Source organism: Falco rusticolus, chromosome 15, assembly GCF_015220075.1.
Source record: "Falco rusticolus isolate bFalRus1 chromosome 15, bFalRus1.pri, whole genome shotgun sequence".
In the NCBI taxonomy this organism is placed as follows: domain Eukaryota; kingdom Metazoa; phylum Chordata; class Aves; order Falconiformes; family Falconidae; genus Falco; species Falco rusticolus.
Window position 1 is genome coordinate 22,656,802 of NC_051201.1, and position 15,918 is coordinate 22,672,719.

Sequence of the window (15,918 nt, forward strand, 5' to 3'; positions counted from 1 at the left end):
GCACTGCAGGCTGAGCTGAAGAAACAAATTTGGTCTGGTCCAATGTTGTTGCTTTGGTGAGAGCAGTCCTGTGTATCCTCTTTCCTGAAAGCTATCTGTGTTGTACTAAGCAAACTTGCACATTTGAGGGCAGATGGTGGAGCTGGGAAACTCTCTTTTGTATCCTTGGTCTGGCAGACCTCACAGAGGTGAATCTGTGTTAGGGTGCAGGTGCTTGTATTTACCAGCAACCAGCTGCTTACTGCAAGGGACTTACCCACAGTTCTCATAAACAGGCCCTTCTTGCTGTCCTGGAGATTGCAATCATCTCCATGGTAAGAGGTGCACAAACAGAAGGGAGGATAATGACCTTGTGGATTAAAGGGCAAAAGGAGGTTTGCTAGTTCATGACGCTTGTGCTGATTGAACTGGTTCTAGATTGAATGTCCCTGGAAAGGTAGGCTGCAAACACAGAAAAGCTCTCTGCAAAAGTGGTAGGGCCAGGAGGTGCATTACCCAACCCTGCAGTGTGGAGAGAAAAGCAGCACATTTGAGGAACTAAGGTGTGGATTTGTTCATGTATATACCCGCTGAGTATATTTGAGAGGCAGTAAAGCCCATCTAATAAAAACTACTGCAATCTGCCTTTAACTGGCTCTGCTTCCCTGCCTTTGATGTGGTTCAAAGGGAAACAGGGCTGCATTATGTCCATGATAGCTCAGAAATATAAAGACCAGCGGCATCCCAGTGCCTGTCTGATAAATGCTTGCAAAGCCTTGGCGTCCCTGCCCTTGCCCCAGTCCCAGTGTACTGGCCTGAAGTTCCCTTCCTTCAGTACTCAAGTACGTGCGGGAAGCCTGAACCTCAAGAGAGCTCCAACTTTGATGTGCATGGCTCCTTCTGCCATTCGGGTTCAGGCCTGATTTAATTTGTTCTGGAGCAGCTCCTGCCAAGGAGCCTCTTCAGGTCTTTTCCATCATCTAACTTTTTAGAGTTAGAGCTCTAATAGTGAGAGCAAGGGAGTGTAAAATCCCAGATATCCTGCTCTTCCAGCATCTCTGCCTCTTCCCTGTGCTGCAGAGGGACATTTGCAAAGGCATCTGCTGACTGAAAAAAACCCTCATCTTGCCTGATGTTTTTCAGGTTCTCAGCTTGGTTGGCTTTTATGGCTCAGCTGGTGGTGAAGGTGCCTGGAGCACCACTCCTGTTCTTGCTGGAGACACTTTTCCTCTCAACTCCTTGTATTTACATGGTACCTTGATTGCTTACTTGGATCCTCTACTTGGAGAAGGCTGCTAGCCTTTCCTGTGTTCCCAGTCTTCAGGCCAGCTGTCTTTCCCTTTTCTGGCTGGACTGGGAGAACTGGGAGGTGATCTTTCCACTCTGCTTGGCACTGATGGAGGCCTTACCAGGAGTGCTGTGGCTAGTTCTGGGCTCCTCAGTGCAAGAGAAACATGGACATACAGAGAGAAGGGCCAGAAAAGGCTTGTGTTGGTGGAACTTGTGCTGAGTGCCATGGACCCAGATTGAATGTCCCATTAGTGCAGCGCCAGAGACTGAATCTGCTAATCCTGGGTAACACAAGCGGAGAACTTGGTTAGGGACATCATAACATAAGCTCATTGTGGTGGGTTGACCTTGGCTGGATGCCAGGTGTCCACCAAGCCGCTTTATCATTCTCCTCCTCAGCAGAATGGGGCAAGAAGAAAACAAGATAGAAAAAAATCTTGTGGGTCAAGATAAAGGCAGTTTCATTAAACAGTAGCAAAAGTCATACACATGGAAGTGAAGGAAAACAAAAGATGTTATTCTCTACTTCCCATTGGCAGATGATGTTTGGCCACTTCCCAGGAAGCAGGGCTTCAGTAGCGGTTGCTGCAGAAGACAAACATCATAAATAACGAATGCCCCCCCCCTTCCTCCTCCTTTCCTCCTTTCTCTTAGCTTTTATATCTGAGCAGATGTCATACGGTATGGAATATGCCATTGGACACTTTGGGCCAGCCATCCTGGCTACGTCCCCATCTGAGATCTTGCCCACCCACAGCCCTACTGGTGCTGGTGGGGAGGCTGGAGACACAGCCTTGATGCTGTGCCAGCGCTGCTCAGCAGCAGCCACAGCACTGGTGTGTTACCACCACCTTTCTAGCTACTGATATAAGCACAGCAGCACGAGGGCTGCTACAGGGCTCAGCCAGGCCAAATACACTCATGCAAAGACGTTTCTAGCTTTTGATGGTAGAGGTGTGAAAAACCTTGTGTGTAGTTCCATGAGGCTGTGAGTGAAGGTTGTGTCAAAGCTGCCAGTCCTGTTGGTTTTGGAAGGGAGCGGGGCTGCAGAAACGTGACCCTTTCTTTGTAGTCTGGGCAAGATGGAGCAGTGCTGCTGGCACTGAAGCTGAGCTTGAGTCAGGCTAGCTGCACATTCCCCTTTGCTGGTGTCCTACCATGTACGCTTTTTCTCCTGCTCTCTCAGAGTAAAGCAATACAAGGAGAGCAGTGGGAATGCTGGAAGGACGAATGTTCCCAGCTACCGTGTGGGGAAGCTGGAGCCAGGCTTCTCTTGGAGATTTGAAGGGTTAGGATGAGAGACAGTAGACAAATAGTCAAATTGAAATTCTGATTAGCTGTTAGGGAAAGACTAGCAAAAGACTTTTCATTGTGTGTGTGGTCAGACACTGAAGCGGAGCCCCAGAGAGGTTGTGATATTCACCTCCTTGCAAATAATTTGGGAGTTCAGCTGGACAAAGCCCTGAGCAGCTGGAGCTGGCCATGTTCGGAGCAGGACATTGGGCCAGAGACATCCAGAAGTCCCTTTCAATCTAATACTCCAGTGGAGATGCCCAGGTGGTGGTGTTCAGCTGTAGCATAAATCACAGCTTGGGACTTTGCTTGACCTCCCCCTCCCCCTTCCTAGGCTGGCATGAGAAGGAAACGTTAAGGAGGTGCTTTACTAATTCTTTGTGGGGAGGGTACATCTTTCTAGAGATGTTCACAGAGACTGAAGATATGTGCCCAGCTGGTGCTAGGGTTTGTATTCTTACTATAACAGGCTTCCTTTTGCATTCCTCCAGGTACAGCTACATGATTGACAATGTTATTCTGCTGATCACTGGGACTCTGCACCAGCGTTCGATCTCTGAACTGGTGCCCAAGTGCCATCCTTTGGGGAGTTTCGAGCAGATGGAAGCTGTGAACATTGCTCAGACGCCTGCGGAGCTCTACAATGCAATCCTGGTGGACACTCCCCTGGGTGAGTGGAGCCTTTCAAAATACCTCTCAGCTTGTGTGGAGCAGATGTCCCTTTCTCTCCTAGTCTAACTAGGTCCAACTAAGCCTAAGTTTAGTTGGAAGACAAAGTGGTTGATAATGCACAGCTGTGGCCCTACTGCCTGTGGTGGCTGGGCTTGATTTCAGGTTTATGCCTGCCCCTTGCTAGTTTTTCCTTTGGAGGACCAGCTAGCTCTCTGTTCTTTTCAACAAACATCCAAACCAGGACACTGGCAGTGCAGACTGCTGGAGTGTTTGGATTGTGTAAGCCAGGCCTTGAGCTGTCATGGTAGTACAGGTATAGTTAGACCTGATCTGCTAGATCTGTCCATTTACTAGCTTTTCGGGGAATAGTCACCTGAAATTAGGAAGGAAGGAGAAAGTTGGAGCGGTCTTACACAATGTGATCTTCTTAATAATTGTCATAGACACATGGCACACATACTTCCTTAGTCTATCAGGTCCTCTGCTGGAGTGAGTCACTTTAATTTCCAGCACTTTTAGTTGGACCATTGGGCAACTTCTTGTAGGCAGTTTTTGTAGATAATTATAGAGATCTGCACATGCCTAGTCTTGTTCTGAGACTGATAAAATTAGCTCTAGATCAAGGAAAGCTCTTTATATACAAAAATCCCCCAAACAACAACAGCAGAAAAAGAAATCTCCAAAAACCTTTTTAAGCTCGTAGTGTAGCAGGATCCTACAGTGGGGTATACTGTCTCAGGGCCTTGACCAGGAGGCACATAATGCTAAACCCAAGTGTCTTATGAACAGCTAGTCAGACAGATATGTTCCTTAAAGATAAAAGGCATAGGAAGAGGTTCTGGAGAAAAGACATACGTCTTTTTGCAGTAGTAGGAGAGGTAGTCACAGGTGACTTGCTAGTTTAGCCACTGTGGGCAAAAACATAATGAGGTATGCCTGAGTCAGTGATTAATCATTCTTTTAGGGTTGCTAGAAAGAACAAAACACTCTTAAATCATCATATTGTATTTGATAGAAATAGTTGGGTTTGGAATGGAAAGTGCTTTTGCAAATGCTCTGTGTGATAATGAGGCAAGTGGAGCAGTCGTCATGGAAAAATGACTTGCCAGTTAGAACCCAGCAAAGGAGGGAAAACAAGTCTCAAGAGGTCCGGGATGCAAGGTAGGGCAACAACGCAGCAGGAGAACAGAGGCTCTGCACACAGCTGAGCTGAGCCTGCTGTAGGGGTGATGTGTAGGAAGAAAATCCTCCTCATACATAAGCAGGAACCTTCCCATTTGGGGAATAAGAGAGAACGGAGTGTTTCAAAGATACTTGCTCTTAGAGACCTTAGAGCTTCTAGCCTGTGTATGGAGTGAAAATGTCCTGTTACAGTGGTGAGGTGGTTCTGGAGAACATGGCTGGCAGCTGAGGGTCTTTGCCTCTTGTGTTCATGTACTTGTACATGAGTCAGTTTTGCCTGCTTCTGCCCTGGCTAGGCTGACTTCTTCAGACCTTTGCCCTGGCCATACCCTTGAGGCTGTGTACCATCTAGTGTGGCGTTTCTTCAGCAGGAGAACGTGGGGAGTAGCTGTGTTGCCTAAACAAGCAGGCATGTAGGCTCCAGTTGTTTAACTTGCATGCTTTCCAGTGACCACACGCAAAGAAACAGCAGCTCTATCTCCTAAAAGTACTTGAGTAGCTACGTGGCTTGGTAGGAATGCCTAACCCCAAATGGCTTTCATAGGTTAGCAGGGCAAAATAAGACTTGCTGTTAGCCTAATTTCGGATATTGGAGGGCCAAGAACTGAAATAGCTGTGTTCTCATTCCTCTGCTACTCTGAAGTAGCCACTGCTTAGCTATCTAGGCTAGCCAGTGAGTCCTGCAGTGAAAACCAGTCCTGGCACACTCTGTTTTCGTTTTTGCCAACCATAGGGAGCAGTGCTTCTCTGGCTACGTGGCATTGGTCTCTGATGCCGTTGCAAAGAAACCCTTGGGGGGGGGGTTGGGGTTAACCCCTATTCAGGACTCTCTACACACACAGTGTGGCTGCTGCCCATGCCAGGGAGCTTGTGCTGTAAAAGTGGGGCATGCCAAAGGTGGGAGCCTACATTGTACATGGTTTGTTGCACAAAGGAGAGCACTGGTCAGTTCTCAGCGTGAGTGCAGTGTCCTTTACCCGCAGCTGGACTGCGTAAGCTGAGAAAGATCGTATTTCTCTATGTAGCAAATTCAGCAAAGTTGGTTGCTGAGTGAGAGTTGAAAAAGTCATAAAAGTCCTGTCAATGGGTTTTATTGTGCTTTTTCTAACAATCGAGTGGTACGACAGCCTTATGTTACAGTAGATGTACAAGACTTGTGTTTATCTGCAGCTTGCAATACCCTGTGTTAGGTTTGAAATCTGTGTTCTTTAGGTGGCAAAAATTTCTCAGACTCCCTCCCAGAGATACTCTGGCAAGGTACAGAGGGCTGGGCATCCTATCAAAAAAGACTACTTCATTCTGTCTCCTGTTACTTACCTCCAACTAGAGAAATAGAAGTCCTTAGAAGAAGTGGAAAATGGGACTGATAGACCTGACCAAGGGAAATGGCTCTTGACTCCAGTCACAGAGTATCATGGGCTGGAGGAGCTGTGTCATCCCCATGCCTCCTTAATCCAACTGAGATATTGGAGGAGGAGGGAGAGGCACTGGCTTTCTCAGGACTCACTAGCTGCTGTCTCACAAATGCTTAAGTGCTGCCGCCATGCTGTACCATGTAGGCCTGCATCTGGGAACAGTTTGGGTTTTGCTTATTTTTAAATACAGGCTGCTCTGGCACTGATGCTGGGGGCTAGAGCTGAGAATTTCTGCCGAGACTAGGTTGTTAACCAAACCATAGGACTAAGGGGTGAACAAAGATTTTCATGTGAAAGCCCCCAGAATGATTGTGGCTTGGGGAACCATGCTGGAGCCTGAGGTTTTGAGTCATGGCAGTTTGGTGGCTGCTGAAGATAAGGGCTAGGCCTAGAAGAGAGAAGTTCAACATAGGGTGTGCTTCTGCCTGGTATTGTTGAGGACCCTGGAAATTGCTGGGCATGGGTCTGGTTAGGGCAATGCTAACTCTGTGGCTCTGTTTCAGCTGCTTTCTTCCAAGACTGCATATCTGAACAGGACCTGGATGAAATGAACATTGAAATAATTCGAAACACACTGTATAAGGTAAGTGAGTCTCTGGGAAGGGAAGGAGATGTTAACTTCCCTGTTTACTCCTAGTGTGACTACAGCTCTGTTTCGGGTCAGGACCTCCAACGTAGGCTGGCTTTCTTCAACCAAAGATGAAAGGGTATTTTCTTCTTGGTGTAGACTTAAAAAATAATTGTGCTTTCTCTATCTTTTTTTTCTTCCCTGGAGTGGTGGTAGAGTAAATGTGACCAAGAACTAGTTGTATACATTGGAAAGTAAAGATAGTGTTCTTGGAGGGTCCTGACATCTGATCACTCGGCTCTGCAGTCAGGGCACCAGAGCTAGGCAGAGTATGGTTTTCTTGGAGGTGTCAAGAGTCTGTGCAAGAGATTTTCAGAGGTTATGCCTTTGAATAAATTTCCTCAGGCCCCAAACAGGCAGGAGAAGGCTGTTCCTTTTAATCACACGAATTTAGATGTGTAGTTAACTGCATTCAGATCTTAAGCTTGATTGAAGGACTTCAGAGGGCTTGGCTCTCTGTCTTGAGCTCTTTCAGAAGAAGCTCCAATAGTCTGCTCAAGCCCTCAGTGGCTGTGGTTGGCGTTAGATGCTCTTGGTAGAGCAGTGTGAAAGGTGCAGCTAGGCTGGAGGAGTCCTGCAGGCTGGGGAGAGTTACCGGCACAGGGATGTGGAGGGGCTAAGGATCAACCTGTCCTGAGCCTGCATGGGGAGCCGTCATCTCCTCTGCAGGCCCTGTCTGGTTTTAGCTGGCAGTATCAAAGCACGTGTTTATGTGCAGGCTGTGGCTATCGCTCCATCTCGACTCTGCGGATTAAGGGTGGGATACAGATTGTATCTGCCAACCCTGTTTTGGCTGGTCACAGCCAGCCTGCAGTTGGTGTGACCTCTGCTTCCCAAGGAAACCGTGGCCTGTTTGGAGAGGCAGAGAACAAGTCAGGTGTGAAGGGAAGAAGACAAAGGGAGGCGAGAAGGAGCTGTGAGTCGGCAGTCATGCCCAGCTGCGTGTGGCCTCTGGCATGTACTGGTCTTTTGCTGTAACGGGGGGAGGTGTGCCTGTATGCATAAATACCAGCACCCTTGCAGGGTGCAGACCTCTGTTGAGACAAGGCAGGTGGGGGAAGGCAGGGAGCAGTGTGAGCACGGGGCACATGGGGTGTGGGGTGTCTCCTTGCTTCCCAGCTGCCACATCCTTTCCTGTCTCCTTTTGAGGCCTGATTCTGCTTTGCATTCTGCTCTTCTTACCCCCAAACTGAAATGTAGATGCCTGGTGTCCCTTGGTGTGTGCTGGGACTGGCTTTTGCTAACGAGCAGCCCCCAGGGAACATAGGGGCTCTGTCAGTAACAAATCACTGGGATCCAAGGGTGGAAAAAGTAACTGCCACTTACAGGCTCTCGCTTGAAGGCACTTCTCTCCCCAGGGACTGGAAAATGTATAATATAATGCAAATGGTCTGCATAGGCAAATGAAGGAAGTAAAATCAGGTCTGAAATCTGCACAGAGCTGCTCTGAGGAACACAGCAGGCAGGTGCCTGGGATAGGTGCCTGTGTCCGGGAGGAGTTTGCATGGGAAGTGCTGCCTCCCAGACCTACTGGAGGTTTTATGAAGGAATCTGAGCATGTAGACAGAAGGTTTGAGTGGGATTCGTAGGAGGAAAGCAATTACAAAGGTTTCTTGTTAGCAATAACAAGTGAGAAGGTTCTCAAATGGAAATACGGTTAAGATGGGGAGCAGAGATTAATTGAAAGTAAGTGGTCAGCTCTTGGTGTAGAGGGCAGTCAGCAGTGGAGTCCTGCAATGGAGGCAGGCTGGCATTATCATCTTCTTCGCTTACTCCCTTTTTTTTCCACATCTTCAGCAGATAATGTTGAAGTGAAGCTGGCTGACTGTTGGCCGTTGCTGGCCACTGTCTTGTGGGAATCAGCTGAAGGAGCTTTGACTGGACAAATCAATGTGGATAAATGTGATGTATGGGAGAGGCAAGGAAGCAATCCTAATTCTGCCTTTACAGCGAGGGTCTCCTTGTTCCTTTCTACTACTGAATGAAATCTTGACCTAAGCAAGTGTGTCTCTACAAGGTCCTCTGTTCCTGGCAGTAGGAGAGAACTGCACAAATATCACTGTACTGTATATATCTGTAGTGCGTTTGTCCTAATACTGTCTCATTCCTCTCCTCTCTGAATATGAACAGCAGAAAAGGCAAAGCAGCTAAGGAGGACATGTTTAAAGGTTTGGGTACAATGACTTCTGTATGGGAAACTACAAAAAAGTTAGGGTTCCTGTGGTGGGTTTGCACGGCAAGGTTTTGGTAGTGGGGGGCTACAGAGGTGGCATCTGTGAGAAGATACTAGAAGCTTCCCCCATGACCAATGGAGCCCATGCCAGCCGGCTCCAAGACAGACCTGCTGCTGGCCAAGGCTGAGCTAGTCAGTGACAGTGGCAGCACCTCTGTGATTGCATATTAAGAAGGAAAAAACCAAAACAAAACCCCAACAAAATCTGTACCAGTGAGAGAGAGGAGTGAGATTATGTGAGAACAACAGCCCTGCAGACACCAAAGTCAGTGAAGAAGGAGGGGGAGGAGGTGCTCCAGGCACCAGAGCAGAAATTCTCCTGCAGCCCATGGTGAAGCCCATGGCAAGGCAGGCTGTCCCCCTGTAGCCCACAGAGGTCCATGGTGGAGCAGATATCCACCTGCAGCCCCTGGAGGTCCCCATGCTGGAGCAGGTGGATGTGCCCCAAGGAGGCTGTGACCCCATGGAGAGCCCAGGTTTGCTGGCAGGACTTGTGAACCTGTGGCAAGAAGAGGCCAGGCTGAAGCAGCTTGATGCCACGCTGGAGCAGGGGAAGAGTGTGCGGCAGGAGTGGCAGAGACAATGTGTGATGAACTGACTGTAACCCCCATTCCCTGTTCTGTGCTGCTCGAGGGGAAGAGGTAGAGAAATGGGGAATTAAGTTAAGCCCAGCAATAAGGGAGGGGTAGGGGGAAGTGTTTTTCTGACGTGAATGGTAATAAATTAAACCAATTTTCCCCAAGTCAAGTCTGTTTTGCCAGTGACGGTAATTGCTGAGTGATCTCCCTGTCCTTATCTTGACGCACAAGCCTTTTGTTATATTTTCTCTCCGGTGTCCAGTTGAGGAGGGGAGTGATAGAGCAGTTTTGGTGAACACATGGCATTCAGCCAGGATCCAACCACCAAAATTCCTCACCTGGAAGAGGAGTGAATCTGAGCTGTGGTGGTAACTGCAGGTAGTGTTGGAAAAGTTAATGTGGATGGACAGGCCAGAGGTCTCCCTTTAGGCTGGTCGGAGGCTAGCAGGAGGCAGGGGATAAATGTGTGGGTTCATGAAAGTAAAAGTCCATTAAGGAATGTTATATGTAAAGACACCACCATTTCTGGGATAAGGGTTTTGGGACACTGGAGAGTTTCTATAAATTGCTGTCATCTGCAGAGTGTCTCATAGGGGCAGGTACCCAGTTTTGTGTTTTCATAGTGCCTGCGGTGCTGGATCCTCAGTCAGTGCTGGATGTTTGAGTTCACCTATTTTTGCTTCTGAAGTCTTAGTTTTGTGCACGAACTCTGAGAAGAGCAGAGGCAGTGACTGACCCTCTTGTCCAGGTTCCCTCTTCTGTCAGCCTCAAGCAAAGGCTGCTCCCGGTGTCCTTGTTCTTGTGGTAGCTCTGCAGACTGATGCTCTGTGCTTTTCTGCGTTTGAGGAGTGGCAAGTGCTGGAGACTGTGTTTCTTTGATGTGTTATGCTTACCCAGCCGTGTCCTCTTGCACTTTGTGGTAACAAATATTTACAGAATGCAGTAATGCAGGTGCTTTCCTAGTGCAGAGGCTGAGGGTGTCCAACACGGGCGTTCTTGGTCTGTCTTCAGTCCTGGAGTTGTGACAAAGCAGCAATTTGTGATGTCTCAGCATCATTTTACTCCTTTGCTTTTAAGTGATTCTGGTTGCAGCGCTCTGTCCAAGGAGGTGTTTTATCACATGATGACTTCTTCTGAGAAAGTTTTTGCTGAACAGCACTTTTAGCCGTGCACAGCTTTCATAGGCTCCCCCTGGGAGATACAGTCATCTTCCAGCTGGATTACAGTACATCTCCACAAAGGATTACATTTCCTGGAGGCAGTGTAACTGTGCCTAGCCTTGTATGTTTTCTCCAGTGCTCTGGTTGGGATGGAGACCAAGCGGTTGCAGTGTGAAAAGAGAATTACAGAGAATGGCTAGTTCCCTTCACAGATGTCCTGTCTCATCTCTTGCCTCTGCTTACACAGCCATGCTTTCTGAGTGTAGGTCTTGCAGCTATAGTTGTGTGGCTTGGCATGTTTGTGGAGGCCAGAGCAGGGTCAAGAAACCACATGAGACTTCAGTAAATCCGTTTGAGTTAGATGACACAAAGGAGCAAAATAGACTTTAACCTTGCTGCCTGGGGATCTTGCCTGCTGTAAGCTCCTGCAGTCACTTAAACCCAACCACAACCTTTCATGTCTCCAGCCCCTGGGGAAGTGCTGTCCCTTGTGTGGGCTTGGCATCCAAGTTCACATGGGGTGAGAATGCCTGTACTGTGTTACAAAGTGTCTGGGAGCATCTCTGCTTGCTGTCTGTCCTCTGCTGAATGGCCCTGTGGGGCAATAGGTGAAGCTGTGTAGAAGAGTGCTCATCTGCCCTCTCTCTTCCAGGCTTACCTGGAGTCCTTCTACAAGTTCTGCAAGGTGCTGGGAGGTACCACAGCAGATGCCATGTGCCCAATACTGGAGGTAGGTCTGGAAACCCCTGTAGCTGGGCAGTATTGCAGTGATATTCATTGCTCTGTGCTCAGACCCAGCTTGCCTGCCAGCATTAAGGACGCTCAAGATATTCTTCAGCACCCCCATGTGTGCTCTGCCTGTTTACTGGGGGCCTAGGAAAGCACTGCCTGCACATGACTTTGAACAGGTTTGGTTCCCCAGTCCTGATCTTGCCAGGTGCCGACACATCTGTCGCCTTCGTGGCAACATCTTCATCCTCTCACATAGATAACAAGCAGGAGAACAACCAGAGCTGTTCAGTGCATGGCCTGTCTCCGTGCCAAGGCTAGCTGTGGGATGGGGCCAGTAGGTGAGAGAGACTCCTTGACCTGCGCAGGGTTCTGCTCTGTGGTTTGGCTTGTGCCTGGGATGGGGATTTCCTCACCTGACTGCTTCCCAGGCGTCAGCTGCTGGGCGTACTGGGAGCCTGCATGTGTAGCCTGCCCTGGCTGAACACTGGATAGCTGTTTGTGTCCCAGGCAGCTTGCTCATGCTGCCTTCTGATGTGGCTCTACTCAGAGCAGTGTTGTTACCTGCTGGCCTCTGACAAAGGTGCTGCATCCCAAGGTGAACTGCTCTTCTCCCACAGTTTGAAGCTGACCGGAGGGCCTTCATTATCACCATCAACTCATTTGGTACTGAGCTGTCCAAGGAGGACCGAGCAAAGCTGTTCCCACACTGTGGCAAGCTCTACCCTGAGGGCCTGGCTCAGCTGGCCAGAGCAGATGACTACGAACAAGTCAAAAACGTTGCTGACTACTACCCTGTGAGTGCTTTGGGGTGAGGGCTGTGGGGACTGGTGCAAGGACCTGCTCTGGATCAGAGCTTCTTGGGGGTCTGGGAAAACCTGTGGATTGACAGCCTGTGGAGAGGGGTGCTGGTCTTCTGCTGCTACTGTTGGACCTGCGCTCTGCTTGGCCAAGATGCCATTAGCTTGTTAGTCATGGCTGTCATTGCAGTAGTGATAGGGAAGTGTGTGCCCTGCATCCCATCCCGGGTTGTGGGGACAGGCAGCAATGGCAGTCTGTCTTTGGCTGGTTGGGCTTGGAAACACATCTTCAGCGAGAAGTGGTGTGCTGCATCTCCAGCCCTTAGTGGTTTGTTCTGAGCTCTGGTTCAGTCCACAGGGGCGGCACTGACCTGGGAGGACATGGTTGGATATGTCTGGATTCCTTAAGCTGCCCTTGTGCATGGCTGGGGACCTGTTTGGAGTCAGCTCAGTGTTGCCTTACTGAAGCAGCTGGAGCATGTGCCAGTGTTTGTGGGCACAGGGGCCTGGCCCAAACACTCCAGTTTTGACTTGGAGGGGTCTGTACCTGCTGCATCTTCCCTGCAGGCTCAAAGCACCAATACAGTTTCAGAGAGGTGGTAGGATCTCTGGCTGGACAAGCTCACAGATGAAATAAAGGCTTTCTCTGCCTTCCTGGGGATTGCCTTCAGCCAGCGTGTGTGCAGTGCAGCCTCAGCAGTATCCCATTGGCAATGTTCATGTGTGCATGGGGCAGACTCTTGGCTTTTCTGTGTTTTCTGTTGACCTGATGTGGTGGCTGGGGTGTCTGTTTGACACGGAGTCCCCAAACGCTGCTGAGCTTGGAGGGCTTTGAGGTTTGGGTATATCCTTTTGTAACGTCTTCCTGCAGGAGTACAAGCTGCTGTTTGAAGGGGCTGGTAGCAATCCTGGAGACAAGACCCTTGAAGACAGGTTCTTTGAGCATGAGGTGAGTGAGCCCCGAGACGCTTCTCTGCCTGTACCTCCCTGTGCCATTTGCAGAGCTCCAGGTATAGCAGCAAGCTTGTCTGCCGCCCTGTCAGCGGCGCTGTGGATGAACAGGGTTTGGGGGAAGGAAGAGGATGCCAGCCCTTTGCTCCAGCGAGGGAAGGGGGGGCCCAGCATGGTGATCATTCCGTATTCTCACCCAGGCAGATTAGAGCAGTGTGAGAGACAAGTCTGGGGCTGCTGGTGGGTATCTGGTCCGTTGGTAGCAAAACCAGAGTGTAATTACATGGGAAAGAAGGATTTTCAGAGTACCTGAGGGTATAAATATTTCCTCCTTCAAATGTTAGAGCCTGTCCTCAGCCATGTGCTGTAGGTTAGAGCTGTCCCAAGGACCTGCAGAGCAGACAGAATACCTGTGCTGGGCCTTCCAGCCTGCTGGGGAAGTCATGGGACCTCCCACACTGCTTCAGGCCACACACTTGGCCAGCTCCTCCCATCTGAGGTGGACAAGTGACATGTCCTCCTCTGGGCTTTCCCTAGGTGAAGCTGAATAAGCTGGCCTTCCTCAACCAGTTCCACTTTGGAGTCTTCTATGCCTTTGTGAAGCTGAAGGAGCAGGAATGTCGCAACATTGTGTGGATCGCAGAGTGCATTGCCCAGCGGCACAGGACCAAGATTGACAACTACATTCCTATCTTCTAACCCTGCTCTGTTCCTGTCTGACCTTCCTGCCCCTGGAGTCCGGAGGGACCCCTATCTAACTAACACCCTGAGTTATCCCTTCTCCAGACTCCAGGGATGTCCCGTCTGTGGAACTGGCTCAGATGAGGAAATTGTACAGTTGCTAGTTAAATTATTCACAAGCTGAAGTTTGAGTTGTGTGTACTGTGAGGCATCTGGAGGGACCAGCGGCACAGGCTTGGCCCTGTGTATCAGGAGAGACACCTCCTGTTGTGTATCTAATAGTCCCTGTGTTACTGTACTAATCTGCTGTATGCGCTTATGCTCGTAGAGCAAGCACCAGCTGGGGGGTTGCTGCCTGTGAGGGGTTCCCAGCACTGCGGAGGAACACGTCAGGTCTGCCATGGCTGGGGGATCCTCTCTGTCAGTGCTCTGCACACCTCCTCGTCGGTGTTGTTCCTGTGAGATTTAGTTTGACTATCATTTGTAGTGTAGCCCATGCTGCTGCGCAATCCCTGCATCTCTCTGTAGCTAACCCTGACCTGGGAGAGACTGGGCAGCCCTGGCTGGGACAGGGATGGAGCCTGTGGGAACAGGAGGGCAGAGCCAGAGTGTGTGTGGAGCACACTCTTCCCTGCTCTGGCAGCATTTGCACTAGCACAGCCTCCCCATGTCCTTAGAAGCAGCTCTCAGGCTCCCTCCTGCCTTGCAGCTTGAAACTGCTCCATAAGCTGGCTGAGCTCCTTCCTCCCCTGAAGACCCACGGCTTGGGGGTTTACAGTCACAACCGTGCAAGAGGCAGGAAGGTCCTGTGCTCTGTGGAAGGTGCTGGACCCCTGCACCACCCCAGAGCAGACATCAAGGCTGGTGCAGGGTGTCCAAGCTGGCACTGCTGCGGAGCCGCGTGGGCACAGCTGGCTGTTGGGAAGAGCAGCCCTTGGGTCTGGCTCTACTTGGTCACCCTGAGGTGTGCAGAGGGCAGCTGCTGGCAGAGCAGCCGCCCCTCTGGGGTTAGGGGGTGAGAGCTAAGCCCTGGGCATGGTGTGGCAGCCCTGTTCCTTGCTGCTCTGCAGCCAGGCTAGCTCCACTTGCTCTCAAGGTCTGGGAGATGCCCTGCAGTAGTGTGGTAGCAAAGAAGCCTCACTGGTGGGAAACGCATGCTCAGTGCTGCTGCTGCTGGGAGGGATCGATGGAGAGCAGCTCTGTCCCAGCTTGTGCTGTGGTCACCTCTGCAGTGTTTATTATCCTGTGATCCCCTTCTCTCTACACCAATAAATATCTGCCTACTGCACCATGCTCTTCCCTGCTTACTTGGGCACCTGTTCCCACATCCCTAAGAGCTATTAGCACAGGGAATATGGTATTGGGGGTGGGGCGGGGGGCGGGTGTGTGCTGGTGTGGCTCCTGCATGACTTGGGACCACTTGTTTCTACCAGCCCTTGGGCCCTGGATCCAGCCCACACAGCAGGTGCTGCCTGCTCTGTGGGTGCATCTGGGTGATGAGCTGATGGGTGCCAGGGGAGTGAGCCATGCTGATGGGGAGCTGCATGGCTTGTCCCCCTGCATCTGGGCTTCCTGCGGGGGGCTGTCCCCCTGGGGCACCGTCACCCCTTCCCTCCTCACCCTAGCAGGGCTGTGGGCAAGAGGAAGCCTGTGGGGTAGGGGTGGGGAGTAGCAGGGAGGGGGTGCGAGCTTTTCCTGGCCAACCTCTTCTCTGGGGCCGCCTGTGGCACCTGCAGCCCCACACAAGGCTCCTGCTGCAGTGCTTGATGCGGTGCCAGTGGCGACTCAGCTCAGCTCGGCCCCCAGGCACAGCATCCCTGACCAGGCATTACAGCACTGCACCGCCAAAGCAGATTGCCAGAGGCGGGTGGCATGTCAAGAACAGATTTATTTAAAAAGTGACAATCACGTAGTTCATCTCGTGAAGAGCTCAGCGGCACTGGCAGCCTGGGCTTTGCTCCTGCGCTTGCCAGAAGCACGTGGAGTGTCATAAACAGCAGGGAGGCAGGGGCTGGAATGGCAGTGGCCACAGGGTCCCAGGTCTGACCCAGCCAAGAGGTGATGGAGCCAAACACAGCTCCAACAGCAGTGAGGAGGATGTCGGGCAGCTGAGAAATGGCCGAGGTACATCCCAGCCCATGGTGCAGAGCTGCTGAGTCAGGCAAGGGCGGCCCCCTTGGAGGATGCGCGGTTAGAAAACATACAAAACCAAGGTCTCTAGAAAATGGTGATTCTCGCACAATAGAAAATAGATCTGTCTGATTTTGGAAAGCAATTTGGTTTTTAACGTCTAGTGCTGATTGTTCCCCTGCAGCGCAGGAGGGTGA

General features: G+C 50.6%; 1 protein-coding gene across 1 annotated transcript in view; it reads left to right on the forward strand.

Moving 5' to 3' along the window:
• Nucleotides 1-14,879, forward strand: part of ATP6V0D1 (ATPase H+ transporting V0 subunit d1) — a 37,049-nt gene extending 22,170 nt beyond the window's left edge. The window contains exons 3-8 of the mRNA XM_037408958.1: nt 3,054-3,232; nt 6,335-6,414; nt 11,083-11,160; nt 11,780-11,956; nt 12,831-12,908; nt 13,448-14,879. Coding sequence (XP_037264855.1) covers nt 3,054-3,232; nt 6,335-6,414; nt 11,083-11,160; nt 11,780-11,956; nt 12,831-12,908; nt 13,448-13,609 — 754 coding nt within the window. The 3' untranslated portion in view covers nt 13,610-14,879. The remainder of the gene's footprint in view (nt 1-3,053; nt 3,233-6,334; nt 6,415-11,082; nt 11,161-11,779; nt 11,957-12,830; nt 12,909-13,447) is intronic.
• The last annotated feature ends 1,039 nt before the right edge of the window (nt 14,880-15,918 follow it).